The sequence below is a fragment of the Felis catus genome, chromosome D4 (assembly GCF_018350175.1).
Source record: "Felis catus isolate Fca126 chromosome D4, F.catus_Fca126_mat1.0, whole genome shotgun sequence".
In the NCBI taxonomy this organism is placed as follows: Eukaryota; Metazoa; Chordata; class Mammalia; order Carnivora; family Felidae; genus Felis; species Felis catus.
The window spans coordinates 15,194,165-15,209,474 of record NC_058380.1 but is presented as its reverse complement, the minus strand read 5'-3'; the positions used below and the strand labels follow the sequence as shown (position 1 = coordinate 15,209,474).

Genomic DNA, 15,310 nt, shown 5'->3' with positions numbered 1-15,310 from the left:
ATAAACATTAAAAAATATTGGATATAGATAAAGGAAGAATTAGTAAATCCATTTGGATAGAAGAAATTTTCCATAATGAAGCCTGGACAGACAAAATAAGGAAAAATGGAGAAGAAAAGGTACATGAGTAAAGGATATGGTGATATGATCTATAAAATGTGGCTGGAGTCCCAGGAGAAGGAGAAGTTTCAATGGAATCCCAATTGAAATCCCAGAAACCTTTTAGGGAAATTGACAGACTGATTGTAAGATTTATAAAGAAATAAATAGGATCAAAAAAAACACAAACAACTTTGCAAAAGAACAATGTTGGAGGGACAACACTGCCCGATTTTAAGACTCATGATAAAGTGATAGTTATTACAACAGTGTGGTACTAGTCTAAAGACAGAGAAATAGATTAATGGAACGCAACAGAGAATCCATAAATAAACCTACATATAGGTGGACAGTTGATTTTCTACAGAGGTACAAAGGTAATCATGGAAAAGAAATAGTTTTTTCAATAAATGGTGCAGGAACAATTGCCTAATTCATATGCAGTTGTTGATACTGCTTTCCTTTTTTTAAAAAAAATCGTTATTTTATCTGCAAGCATGTCCCATTTTAATCAAAATATTTTTGTACCTTTTTTCTCTTCTATTGGTCAGTCTTGCAAAGGATTCCATCTTATTATTTTGTCCAAAATGTCAACCCTTTGGCTTTGTTGACTTTCTCTATTGTCTCTCTCTCTTTTTTTTCCCCCATTTAATCAATACCTGTCTTTACTTTTATTATCTCCTTCTTTCTACTTCCTTTAGGTACATACTGCTATGGATTTCTTAGCTATTTAAAATGAATATTCAATTTGAAAAATTCTTCTTTAACCTAAGTTTTCAGGAACAAAAATTTCCTTTGAAGTGTTTCTCTTTTTTGCTGGGCCTCGCAGATTTTAATACATGGCAATTTTATTATTGCACATTTCTAGATATACTGATATTTTCATTCCAGTGTAAGTCATCAAATGTAAATCCAATTTAGCTTTATCTCCTGCATGCAGGGATTTTTTTAATATTAGCAAAATCCATAAATGTAACTGACAACATACAGAATTTAAAAAGAAAAAAGAAACATGAAAAGCTAAGATGATATGAAAGAAAATAAGTTTACAACATTCAACATATTCATAATAAAACAAAAGCTGTGACTAAAGTAAAAATAAAACGGAACCTTCTTTAAACTAACAGTGGGTTTTTACATATAAACAAACAAAACCCATTATAAAAATCTATCCAAATGAGAAAACACTAGCAAATGCCGGAGAATATAGATCCCTAGGGTCCTTTTTCCATTGAAGGCGGAAGCCTAAATTGATAGAGACGCTTTGGCCTTATATCCCAAAGTGTAACACTCATGTTCCTTAAGAACCAGAAAATTTGATTTCAGATATATACAGTCAAGAGAAATATACACAAAAATATTTTTTATAGAAGCACTATTCACAATAGCAATCCCCAAAAACCCATTATCAAAAGACTGGATGAATAAACTATTATCAGAAAGGTATAATATCCAGCAGTCAAAATAAAGAACCTCCAGTGATATTCAATAATATGGATGACTCTTATTGGTATAATATTTAAGGAAAAAATAAGTTCATTTTTATAAAGTTGGAAATAACTTTGTGGAGCACCTAGAAACACAATGGAAGTCAGTCAAGAGAATAGTGAATACAGGTTTCATAATTCTCCCATTTGGGTGAGAATTAGGGGACAGAGCAATCAGATGAAGGACCACAAGTATACGTGTAGGTTATCCTCCCAGTACTTTGTTTTGCATAATGGCTTGTTGGTACTTATTGTTATTATACATAACTAATTATAGAACCTTCCTCCCACCCAACCCCACCCTCAAAAGAAGGGGCCTCTGAAGTTCTAAAAATCCTTTCAGGGTCACTGCAAAAAAACAGAAGGCACACCTGGCTGGAGTTTTGAAGATGATTTAATGAAGGGACTCTTCACAGAACGTGGGCAGTCCACGAAGGGTACTGAAGACCTCAGAACCTGAAGATATAGACGTGGAAATGGTGTTCTCAGAGCCCAGTAAATAAGGGAGTTGTAGAAGCCAACGCTCCACAGGGAGGGACACTCAGCAGGGCCTCGGTCTTGGGAGGAAGATGCCGCCCTGCCAGAACATGCCAGAACATGCCAGAATGTGCCAGAAAGCACCAGAGTGTCGCTCAGACAAAAAAGAAGCAAGGGAGGAAGCACTCGGGCTTTCCTCTCCTCCTACATGTCATTCTCTGGTCAGCACCTCCTCCCCCACCCCCACCCCTCATTTCTACTGGTTAAACTAAATCAGAAACCAGGGAGCAAGAGAGGTAAGATTTGAGGCAGTGAGGAAATGGAAGTGGAGTGGAAAAAAGGAAGATTGCCATGCACACAAACATGTAAGTAAACATCTATCAGCAATCACATGGATATTGGGAGGGATGTAAATAAAGTGTTTCAAGTATTTGGATGAACCGAAGAAAAAAGTAAAAGCACCAATTAATTTTAGACTTTGATAAGTGACAAAATACCCTTAGTATCTCAAAGAGCCATTAAAATAACAATAAAGACAATATGTAATCCCTAAGCTGATAGAGCGAATGAGGAATTAATTTTTAAATTAATTAAAATGAATGTACACTAAATGTAAAATTAAAATTAGTTTGGTTTAATTTTTAAAAATTTCAATGTTTATTTATTTTTGAGAGAGAGAGAGAGACAGAGTGCGAGCAGGTGAGATGCAGAAAGAGAGGGAGAGACAGAGAACCCAAAGCAGGCTCCAGGCTCCGAGCTGTCAGCACAGAGCCTGACGCGGGGCTCAAACTCCAGAACTGTGAGATCATGACCTGAGCCAAAGTCCGACACTCAACCCACTGAGCCACCCTGGCGCCCCTAATTTTAAGACTAACACCTTAAGTTAATTTAAAATAATTTTTAGAAAAAAGGTAAGAAAAGAGAGAAAAAGAACGTAGAGTAAGGAAGACCAAAGTATTTCATAAGATGGTAGAATTTTTAAACATAAATTTGTCTGTATCTTGTATTACATATCAATAAATGAAATGATGCAATTAAAAAAGAATGTTTATAAAATTGCATAGGTAAAAAAAACCCAACTATGGGCCATTCAAAGAACCATATGCAAGACATAAAGATACAGACTTTTTTTTTTTGCTTTATTTATTTATTTATTTATTTATTTTTAATTTTGTTTAAATCCAAATTAGTTAACATGCAGTGTAATAATGGTTTCAGGAGTAGGATCCAGCAATTCATCACCTACACACAAAACCCACTGCTCATCCCAACAAGTGCCCTCCGCAAAGCCCATCACCCACTCACCCCATCCCCCCACCCCACACCCCTCCAGCAACCCTCGGTTTGTTCTCTGTATTTACAAGTCTCATATGGCTTGCCTCCCTCTCTGTATCTTATCTTTCCTTCTCTTACCCTAGGTTCCTCTGTTTTATTTCTTAAAGTCCACATATGCATGAAATCATATGGTATTTGTCTTTCTCTGATTTATTTTGCCTAGCATGGTACACTCCAGTTCCATCCACGTTGTTGCAAATGGCAAGATTTCATTCTTTTTGATTGCCGAGTAATACTCCATTGCATATATAAACCACATCTTCTTTATCCATTTGTCAGTCGATGGACACTTGGGCTCTTGCCTTAATTTGGCTGCTGTTGGTAATGCTGCTATGAACACTGGGAATATGCAGAGATTAAGTAAGGAGATAGAAGATGACCTATTATGCAAACCCTAACTGAAGGAAAAGCTACTATGGGGATAATCTCTCCAAGGAAACTCTAGGGCAAAATCATAAAGAGGAGCAGAGAGAGCTTATAATGATAAAAAAGTTCAATTTCCTAGGAAGACGTAGAGATGCTAACTTTATAAGCAGATAAAAATATAGCCCTACTAATGTGAACTGCAATGATTGAGGGGTTGTTTATTGCCAGCCAACAGAGAAACGAAGAAATGCACTTCCAAATAAATCATGAGTCAGAGAAGAAATCACAATGGAAATTTGAAAGTATCTTTAATTGAGCAAAAATGAAAATACTATATTCAACTTATAGATGTCACTAAAGACACTCATAGAGGGAAATTTAGAACTTTAGAGGGAAGAAGGATGAAAATAAAATGATGTAAGTATTGAGAAGTTAGAAAAAAGGGACACCGGGGTGGCTCAGTCAGTTAAACATCTGACTTCCGTTCAGGTCAAGGTCTCACAGTTCATGAGTTCGAGCCCCACATGGGGCTCTGTGCCTATAACTCAGAGCCTGGAGCCTGCTTCAGATTCTGGGTCTCCCTCTCTCTCTGCCCCTCCCCTGCTCATGCCCTCTCTCTCAAAAATAAAACATTAAACATTAAAAAAAGAAGAAGAAGTTAGAAAAGGGACAGCAAAAACAAATGTCGAGAGAAGAGAATGAAAGAAAGTGAGGTTATGAACAGAAATTAGTCAAACAAGTGACCATACAGTAGAGAAAACCAACAGAGCCAAAAGTTCTTTGAAATACTACCAACATTGACAATCTCCTGACAAGAAGACAAGAATGTGAGCCTCTACGAGACTCTCAAAGAAGAAAACTACAGCAGAAGAAAGGGCTAAGGTAAAAGAATGAGCAATGGCCAAAGAAATTTTTACATAATTAAGTAAAGTAAAATAGGAATTGATTGAATAGGGCAATAATTATATAATTATGATTCCTTTGGGGCAGTGGAACAAAAATTTGTAACAGGCATATAACATGTAGAATAGGAATAGAGAATCAAGAGATAAAATTTTCAGAGTCCTTAAATTCTGTGTGAGATGGTGATTAAATGTATACATATGCTTCTAAGTGTGTTAAAATTTTTAGGTTAACCAATAAAAATAGATGCCTAAAGTTTGGTGGTACCGTTTTTGCATGATCAGAAACAGGAAATTCAAGGAAGAGATTCGATTTTGGGAAATGATACCAGGTTCGGTTATGGTTCTTAAAATATAAACGAAAGGACTAGGTTAACTTAATTGAGTGCAACATCCTGTTTATAACAGAGATAGGTCGGGTCTATGTCTGAGCGCAGCGGTTCTCAAACCTAAGCTTGACTCAGAATCACCTGAAGGGCTCATTAAAGTACAGACTGCTGGGCTCTGTGTCCAAAGATTCTGATTCAGTAGGTCTGAGATGAGGTCTGAGACTTTGCATTTTGTAGAAGTCTTCCGTGAGAAGTGGATGTTGCTGCAACTTTGGACCTTGACAAAGCGGAGCCAGAACTGCGTCAGTGGTTCTGACAGCTGACTACGCTTCAGAACTACCACAGGACCTTTGCGTGCATACTGATACCTGGGCTCAAATCACTCCCAGGGAATCGGAATCTCTGCCTTGTTTTGTTTTGCCTTGCTTTGTGTTGTTACACTGCATGGGTTCACATGAAACAAATATGTAGGCTCTTGAGTTTGGAAACCCAGGTATATGACTATGTGACATGCAGCTCAGGTGCCCAACAGGCAGCTGACATGTAAAGCCAGGAAAGTTCAGGAAAAAAGAAAAAAAGAATGCATGGCATTATAAGTTAGGCTATTGGTGATATCCTAATGTAGGGTGAGAGAAAAGGGGATAGAGATGGGAGGATATACAAGGTGGGCTTTGAGGTACTGATATTGCTCTGTTCCCTGACTTAAATAGTGATTTTGTTTTGTTCATTGTATGAGTATTTATTGAAATGTACGCTTATGATTTTTACAGTTTTCTATATATGTATGGTATGTTTGACTTTAAATGTTTTTTTAAAGTGTTGAAAAAGCTGGGGCGCTTGGGTGGCTGAGTTCGTTAAGCATCTGGCTCTTGATTTCGGCTCCGGTCATGATCTCATGGTTTGTGAGTTCAAGCCCCTCATTCGTCTCTACCTTGACAGTGTGGAGCCTTGCTTGGGATTCTGTCTCTCCCTCTCTCTGCCCCTCCCCAGCTCACGGGCATGCATGTGCATGTATGTGCATGCTCTCTCTCTCTGTGTGTCTCAAAATAAATAAGCTTTTCTAATATATGCTGAAAAAGTAAAAAGCAAAACCACAGCATTGACGCTCGTGTTTGTATTCACCCAGTTTAAGGCACAGTTTCCTCTCTTACCAACAGTCACATCTCTGCTCCAAAACCTGATCATTCACATGAGCCCTAGTGTTTCAATTGCATGATTGAATTAAATGTAATTTGAATTGGAGATTTATCTGGAGGAAAAGGAGTGTTGCATTTATGAAAACTATGTGTAAAACTGAGTGTTATACAAACACCTGACCTTGTCAAGTTGTTCAGCATGTTCCTGTGTAATCTACGCACAAGACCATGGTAAAACAATATGGGAAATGTCATAAAAATCTCAAAGTAGCCGGGGCGCCTGGGTGGCGCAGTCGGTTAAGCGTCCGACTTCAGCCAGGTCACGATCTCGCGGTCCGTGAGTTCGAGCCCCGCGTCGGGCTCTGGGCTGATGGCTCAGAGCCTGGAGCCTGTTTCCGATTCTGTGTCTCCCTCTCTCTCTGCCCCTCCCCCGTTCATGCTCTGCCTCTCTCTGTCCCAAAAATAAATAAACGTTGAAAAAAAAAATTTAAAAAAAAAATCTCAAAGTAGCCTACATTCACATTGCCTCAAAAATGCCGTTAGTGTCTTTAATTTCTCTCTCCACTTGGAGGAAACAAGTGCACTGTGAAGGCCATGCAAGATTATTTCAAACTCTGGCAGCTGACCCAGATCTAAGAAATGTCTTTGGCCCGTAAAATTTAGCAAACACCTATATAAGCTAAACTCAGGATCTGAGGGAGGCTTTAGCCTACTGTTTGTTTCGGTGACTCGACCAGTTGATCAGTGTCCTGATTGTGTCAGATAAGAGGGGCATCTGCCAAAACAAAGAGAGAACAATGGAAGGGTGTGTGAAGGGCAGGAGAAATCAGAGGTGAGGAGATATTGCTAATTGGAGAAGAATGGCCGAGGAACAGAAGTTAGCCCTCAAATACGTAGGCTCCTGTACTCAAATGCTGCCTTGCACCTCCATTTTTAACACCAGCACGCCAACCACGCACAGATCCTGTCGCCACATACAAGACCCACTTTTTCCAAATTATTAAAGCCCCAATAGGCATAAGAACAATGTCGTGTCTGCAGAAATTGCAGCGATCCAAAACAGAGGGATATATCCATTTCTGGATCAACCAACCGGCAGACTCAGCCAGCCATGCTTAGGGCAGCACTGAGGAGCCAGGGAGGGAGATGTCAGCCAGCATAAAAATTTAGCTCCGACAAATCGACCCTGGATTTTGAGAGCAGAAAATGTAAAAAGAAGCTATTTTTTATTTGACCAAGTAATTATGTTTGTTTCACAAATTTGAGTGGTTTCTATTTCAACCACTCATGTGGGTGGGAGAAGGTAAGGTTCCATTATCTTTCCAGCGACTGAGTCTTAAATGGAGCTCTGGAGGGATTCCTTATAAAATAAGACAGTAGTTTCAGCAGTAGCTGGAGTCATAGTTTACATGTTTCTTGGTATAATGACAGCTTTCACAAAGGGCTGGAAGAAGTTATTAGATTCAAGAAAAGAATAAATTATGTTTCTCTTTCTGCCCCATCCCTCTGCCCCATCTGTGTGTGTGTATGTGTGTGTGTGTGTGTGTGTGTGTGTGTGTGTGTGTGTAATTTAGCTTGTCCATACGAAGGTAAGGAAGATTAAACATCTTTTGTTTATTACTCCCAACTTCAAGTCCCATACATATAAAAATGCAACAGGGGTGCCTGGATGGCTCAGTCGGTTGAGCGTTCAACTTCGACTCAGGTCATGATCTCACAGTTCCTGAGTTCGAGCCCCACATCGGGCTCTGTGCTGACAGCCTGGAAGCTGTTTCGGATTCTGTCAACCTCTCTCTGTCCCTCCCCTGCTTGCGCTCTGTCTGTCTGTCTCTCTCAGAAATAAATGTTTAAAAAAGCAATAAAAATAAAATAAAAATGCACACCCCCTGAGTTCAGTCTTAAAGTGGGTCTCCCCTGTGCTCTCACCAAAGCCGTGTGCGGTGTGTGAAGGAGGGAAGTGGTCTGATAAAGCCTTCCATCCATGCAACCATTCCCAGGAATACACTATTCCACAAGGCAAGCTCTCGGGACAGGACGATGCTTCCTTCAAAAGTAGAGATCACAGGCCCTGTGGTTTCTGGGCAGAAAAACAAAATTTGCCCTTCAAGTAAGATTAAAGTTGGAGAGTTCCTGATACTATAATCACGGGTGCTTCACCCATGAAAAGATACTTGGTAAATATTTGTTGAAATTAAATGGGCAGGTGTGGTAACCTGTTTCCAAAGCTGTTCTTTTTACCTACCTTCAGTAATGTCTGCTGTGAAGGGAAATCTTCTTATGTAATTATTCACTGAAATAAAATCAAGGATGAGCATGGAACTAGTGAGCTGACACGACCCGTGTGGTGGACAGCAGGTGAACCAGTGTTTGCATCCACAGACCACTGCAAAGCTGGAAACGGAAAGACAGCAGCAAAACACAGCTGTCTGGGCATGGCCGGAGCACCGCTCTGCAAGTTATATAAGAGCTGTTGTATAATTGTGCATTTAACTCAAAACACATTTTTAAAAGACAAGACCATTAGATTTTCCCAAAAGAGAGCAAGAGAAAGAGGCAGGGACAGAGACAAAGAGAAAAATAGTGAAATAACACAGAAGTTTCTATCTGGCCTTCAAGCACGTGGTGAGACAGGCATGGTCCTTGGAGATGGTGGTTCTAGAAATTGAGGGCTGGCCCATGAGCCCGATCTGGCCTGCCTCCTGTTTTTGTAAATAAAATTTTATTGGAAAACACCTATACCCATTAATGTATCTATTGTCTATAGTTTCTTGCATGTAGAGTCGAGTAAGTTACAACAGAAACCATCTGGGCCAGAGAAGCAGAAAACATTTTCTGTCTCTTTAAGAGAACATGTTTGCTGACCCTATCTTCGATGAGTAAAAGGGCTAATAACTGTAAGTGTGCGTGAGGGTGACTATTCACTTAGGGAACCCAACTGGGAAATGAAATTCTGGTCTTGCACTTGTTGGATCTGTGATCTTAAGCAAGCTACTTGCTCTCTCCCTATCTGTAAAATGGGGAACCAAGCAAGAATGGAAAGAGAAAGTAAGGCTCCTGTGCCTGATTTGGAGCAACTATTTAATAAGCCTACATTTCCCTACCTGAATCTCATATTTGGGAGAGCTGGCAATTTTTCCTGGAAAAAGAAATTGCCATTCTCAACTCTCAATAATCAGAATTAAGAGTATCCGTGGTTTTCCATCGTGTTCCTATTGTAACTTTTGCTTGAGCTTCAATACAATAAAGTCTTGTGTTTAAAATGGGACGAGTGCAGTTAATTTTTTTTTTTAATGTTCCCAGACTGAAACATTCATTCTAAGAAATTGAACGACTTAGGGTCCTGTTTGAGTCCACTTTTTTGTACAACTGCCTGTATCAATCACTGATAAACACAGCCAACTTCCAAAACCAAGGGTTACTTTCATTTTAGATGGTTGTGACAGATGCTATTGCCAACTTGCTATACGGGTGACTGTGTGTGACAGTGTACTCGGAGATCTGTAAAAATCCTGCTGACCTTTCTGTTCTCCTGTATAACAAAGATAACTCGGAGCTCCTGCAATCACAGTAGGTCTGCTTACCCAGCACCAAGAATACACTCGATTGGTAGGATCTTTTAAACCTGACTCGAGGTAGGGTCTGTATGGAGGGACTTTCTTCCCACTCTGCTTTTCTGGCGCATGGACTGATTGGCTGACAGCATTGTCCTGAGGCCACCTGGCCAGGGACCTCCCCTCACCAGCTTCTTCTGAGAACAAGTGCCCTCTGAGACTCTTTTTCAATCCTCAAATTCTCTGATTCCAAGTCTGTCAGAGAACGGAAAGTTTCACAGTCGCATAAAAAAGCATGAAAAGCCAAAAAAATAATAACTGGCCTCAGTGCCCAGAGCAGCTGCGCCGCGTATCCTTATCACAGGTTTCGGCTTTGTCAATTAATTCGTCTGCAAATAGTGCCCTGTCTCCAGATGTAGTTTCAATGCTGGAGCACTGGTTTCTTAAGGATTTAAGTTTAAAGTCAAGGGCTTCCTGCCCTAGGTGTTACAAATAAGTAGTGTCGTTTTCTTTTTGCTCCGAGTTTGTCCATCCAATCGTATTCCAGTATGCAAATAAACCTTAGCCCGTGCAGATAAAAAGGAACAAATCAAGCCAAGGGCTCTATCAGAACCAAATCGCTGAGCCTGTCACCTGTGTTCCAGCAGCCGAACTAGAAATGTCGTCTTCAGGCACGCCAGACTTACCTGTCCCACTCACCAATTTGACATATAAATATACTAAGGTTAGTACAATTTATATTTGCTGCTTTGCTTCAGGTTGCTAAAAACTACATGTGTGGAAAGCATAAAAGGTCAATGTAAGTAAACCTTGTGTAAAGAGCCCTTTGCAAATTCAAAAATAAAAGGCTTGCAAAATGCAGGTTTGGGTTTGGTATCTTGATCAAATAATGACTTCTAGATCGTACCAGGCAACTTTTCCTAAATTTATTTCTTAAAATATTTCTAAGTGAAAGGAATTCTCTTCTGTGTGAAAGGTTCTTGCACCAGGGTTCAGTAGACTTTACTAAGCAGTTCTATTAACTTCAGTGTAACCCAGCATGCATGATAAGAGAGGCCAATACTTACTAGAGAAACTTACTGGAAAGAGCCAAACAAATAGGAAATGATCTTTTTCTTTTTTTTTAGGAAATGATCCTTTTTTTTTAAAGGAGAAACCGCACGCTGAAGTAAATGGTTTTTCTATATGTTTAATGAGTGCCAAAACCAAATGACCCACGTCTGATAATTGGAGGAAAGCTCCTGTTTCAAAAACTCCAAATAGACTCGCATTATTTAGCATATCTAGGGAAAGAAAGCATTCTTATTTCTTTCTTTGGCCAAGTTTGTTGCCATTGGAGCAGATGCATAATTGTTAACTGATAAATATTTAGAGAAACCAGAGCAGGAGCCAGACCTGGACTTAAAAATCCACAGCTAGGAAGAACGAGGAAATGGATCCTGTTTGAGTTGTTCAAAAGTATCTCTGAACTTTGCCTGTTTCACCCTGTTATATGCCTGCTTTCCTGTGAGAGCCTAGAACTCCCAAGCGAACAGATAAAACGGGCAAACAAACCAATCTGAACAAAATCACTTAAAATTGGCTTTATGGTACACTACGCACAGCAAGCGAAGAGAGGCACCGTTCCAACTTAGGGAGAGCCATTTTGCTTTCTGAATTAGCCAATGAAAAACCAAGAGCAATATAACTTAATGATAAAGCAAAAGCCCCACTATTATTTATGTCTTCCCTTACTTGTAACCAGGGATGGTTTTGAAATCCTAAGGTCGGTTACATTTTCATTTTCATGAGCACAACAAATGAGGAAGTTGCTCAGCTGACTGATTCTTTTCCTTAGGAAAGTATCTGCCGAGATCAGATTGTGCCTTTAACATGGTGATCAGCAGCTAGAAAATGTGTTGAGGTGTTATTTTTTATGATGTTTTATTCAAAAGGAAAACATGTTTTGAATTTAATTTTATTCCAAATGCGAACATGGAAAAGGGGGGTGAGTCCATACCCTCTAACAATTTGCACTTGGGAAAGGTGTGCCCAAACCATGACAAGACTTCAGTCTTCTGAGCTTCCTTACTCCAAATTGGTCATTCACAAAACATCCAATCTAAAGCAGGCACATTAAGAAATGCATTTCATAAATGTCAAAATCATTGGCAGTGACTAAAAATTATCTTACTACTATTAGTACAGGGTCTTTTCTCCCCCTATGATATACTTGGGAAGATATTTTCATAGTTCCAGAATGTCACATTTTTAAAAAATGGTGGAGCGCCTGGGTGGCTCAGTCGGTTGGGCATCCAACTTCAGCTCAGGTCATGATCTCACAGTCTGTGAGTTCGAGCCCCACATCAGGCTCTGTGCTGGCAGCTCGGAGCCTGATTCAGATTCTGTGTCTCCTTCTCTCTCTGCCCCTCCCCCTGCTCGTGCTCTGTCTCTCTCTCTCTCTCTCTCAAAAATAAATAAACATTTAAAAAAATTAAAAAACTGCTTTGCAGAAGTTTGCGATCTTCTTTGTTATGTGTATCTTGAGGAAGCTCTAAAGTGAAATATTCTTTCTACTGCATTAAGCTTCATTTAGTAGCTGTGAACTGAGCATGTAAAAAACAGTAGTGGATAAATGAAATGGACCTTAAAAATCTAGCATGCAAACACAGATCTGGCGATCTTTTAACACAGAGAGATGTTTTTTAAGATTGGAATCTCCTGTTCACTTCAAAGCCGGTAGAGGAGAACACCCCTCCAAGGAAAATGAGAGCCCTGAGTGTTCAAAAGAAGGTACAATTCAAAGAGCAGCCATTTGTTCTTGTTTTTAAGAACTTTTCTGGGTAGAAATACCCAATGCAAGGGAGTGAATTTTGATTGCTCACACATCTTCTCTATAAATCTGTTCTGCTCAGATAGCATTTTATTGTCTGATTTATTAGTTACAGCGTTTTTACACTTGGGAGGACACCAGTTATGTATGTAATTAAATCTAAATGGGTGAGCTTTTCAAATGCCTTTGCATTCGCTTTTTACTGTGCCCCACTGAAGAATCGTATTGAATTTGCACTTGCAGGAGGAGTTGGAAAAATGATGGTTATTCACTAAGTTGCCTGATTGCAAAGCATGGAAGGAGACGTTTTATAGTGTGTGTGGAATTACCTTCAATGGCCAGCCCTTAAACTCTGTTATCTGTCTCTTACTATGTTAATGTCTTTCTCTATTGTCGCCAGAAATATCTCGATCACTGGGGCAAGGTGGAGAGGAGGGACAGACAGCAGGGTTGAGTAACAAAAAAGTGATCGCAGCTCCCCATTCTCAAGTTTGAGACTGCTTTTCACCCAAACCAAAGAAGTCAGTGTTGCATATCTTTTATGACTTATTCTCTAGTACAGTGTGATTGTGTTTTTATTGTTGTTGGGGTGGGTAAAACAGAGGTCAGCGTTAAGAAGTTGTTTTAAAACGATACAAACATTTTTAGAATTTAAAACCTTAATAACATCATTATGAATCCACATAAACTCGGATTCCATTCTTAACCTGATTTTTCCCCTTTGCAATTGTAAATGAATCCCATATCTACCAGCTCATCCGTTTTACTGAGGCTTTAAATGAAGATCTTCTTCGACACTTATGTGATTGTTGGGCAAACTACATTGCCTCCCTCTGCCTCAGTTTCCTTCTGTGTAAAATGGTAATAATAAAGGTCCCAATTTCCTAAGGGGGATAAAAGCATTAAATGAGTTGAAAGCATATAAAGCGTTTGAAATAGTGCCTGGCACATGGGAAGTGATTGATTCACGTTGGCTATCCCAGTCCTATTTATTTTTCTGCATTCTTTCCAATTTTCCAGAATCTTCTTTTACTCAGCTTTTCCAAGACCTCAGCCTTTCCAAGCCTTTCCAAGACCTATCACATTAGTGCGAAGTTCCCAGGGTTTATCCACTATTTCAGGGATCAAAACTTTTCTCTTACAGGATTCAGTACCTTTGTTTTCCATTCTCACTTTGCAACATTGTTGTTTTACCTTAAAAAAAAAAGAGAGAGAGAGGGAGAGAGAGACAGAGAGACAGAGAGAAATAGAAAAATTCAAGAAGATAAGCTTTCTCGGATGGGATTCAAACCCCAAAATGTTTACCTTAACTCACGGAACAATAAGATGTTCATACCAGAAAAGATGTTCATCTGCTAATGACATTTCATACACTTACAGACACAGGCACTTACACGCAGAAAATAGTTGTAGCTAAAATTCATTGTGTTTACTCTGTACTAATGACTGACTAAGTTATTTGCATTGATTCTATTTACTTCTTAGGACAACCCTAGGAGGAGGTTCTTTTTCTTGTTTTTTAGATGAGGAGACTGAGGACCAGAGTGGCCAAGAAACTTGCCTTAAATCATACAGCTAGAGGGGCGCCTGGGTGGGTGGGTCAGTTAAGCGTCCAACTCTTGATTTTCACTCAGGTCATGATCTCATGGTCCTGCGATGGAGCCTCATGTCGGGCTCTGCTGACAGAGAGGAGCCTGCTTGGGATTCTCTCTCTCTGTCTTTCTCTGCCCCTCCCCCGCTCATTCTCTCTCTCTCTCTCTCTCTCTCTCTCCCTCTCCCTCTCTCTCTCTTTCTTTCTTTCACAAAATAAATAAACATTAAAAAAAAAACATACAGCTGGAAAGTGACACAGCTAGACTTTGAATGGGACAAGCCCTCACACCAAGTGTCTTGTCTAAGATCCAGACCATTACTTGGGAACATGGAGTTGCTGGATTATTCTGTCCTTTATTCTGACTCTCATTTGTCCATTCCTGATTACTGGAGGGGACTTGACCATGAGCCTTTCCAGCTGCTGCTCAGCTGTTCCCAGGCCAACAGGAGGAAGTTGGCGGCCAACTGAGGAAAAAAAAAAAAAAAGGAGAACAATAGAGAAGCTTGGAAGCAAACAGACATTCTGCTTTGATTGAAAAGGTGGGGTTTGGGCTGGGAGAGGCTGTGATGCAGAGGATTTAGAAATAGGTGTGCAATGTCCATGGGAACTATGTGTCTTCAACTCCTATGGAATCACTTTTGTTTGGAGTAAGAGATGACCTTCCTAGATTTCTGGTATCATCGCATAACACACCAGAGTTAAAGATACTTTTTGGTAGAGAAGAGTTGTGAATCACTGCACACTAGGGACCACGGGCCAGTATCTCCTCTTTACATTCTTACAGCAAACAAATTCAGGCTGCGTGCATTTCCAGCTACCCCATTCTCTTCCCTCCTCCCATTTTCCCTTCCGTTTATTTAACAAGTCACTGAATTACCACTCTGTGCTTGGTCGGATGTATAAGGAGGCTAATAGGGTTCTTGCCTTAGGGAGCTTATGTTCTTGGAGGGTGTGGGGAAGAAAACAAGCCAGTCAGTGAATAGTTTCATCATAAATTTTGATAAATGCTAAAGAGGACAACTGACGGGAAGAGCTTGCTTTTGATGAGCTGTTCGGGAAGGTCTCTTTAAGAAAGGGACATTTAAGGTGAGCCTGATTGATGCAGAGCATAAAGTGTCCTTGGAGACCTGGTGGTGGGGGTGGGGGTAGGGGGTGGGGGGGGGGAGAACAAGGAACCGGAGGTGAGGGCAGGTGCAAAGTCCTTTACAGGGAAGAGCCTGCT

The 15,310-nt window shown here is 40.0% G+C and overlaps 1 protein-coding gene across 1 annotated transcript in view; it reads left to right on the top strand.

The window, feature by feature from the left end:
• The first annotated feature begins 10,251 nt into the window (after positions 1-10,251).
• The window catches only part of ALDH1A1 (aldehyde dehydrogenase 1 family member A1), a 59,007-nt gene continuing 53,948 nt past the window's right edge, over positions 10,252-15,310 (top strand). Inside the window, exon 1 of the mRNA XM_003995407.4 lies at positions 10,252-10,406. Within this exon, the coding sequence (XP_003995456.1) occupies positions 10,341-10,406 (66 nt within the window). The 5' untranslated portion in view covers positions 10,252-10,340. The remainder of the gene's footprint in view (positions 10,407-15,310) is intronic.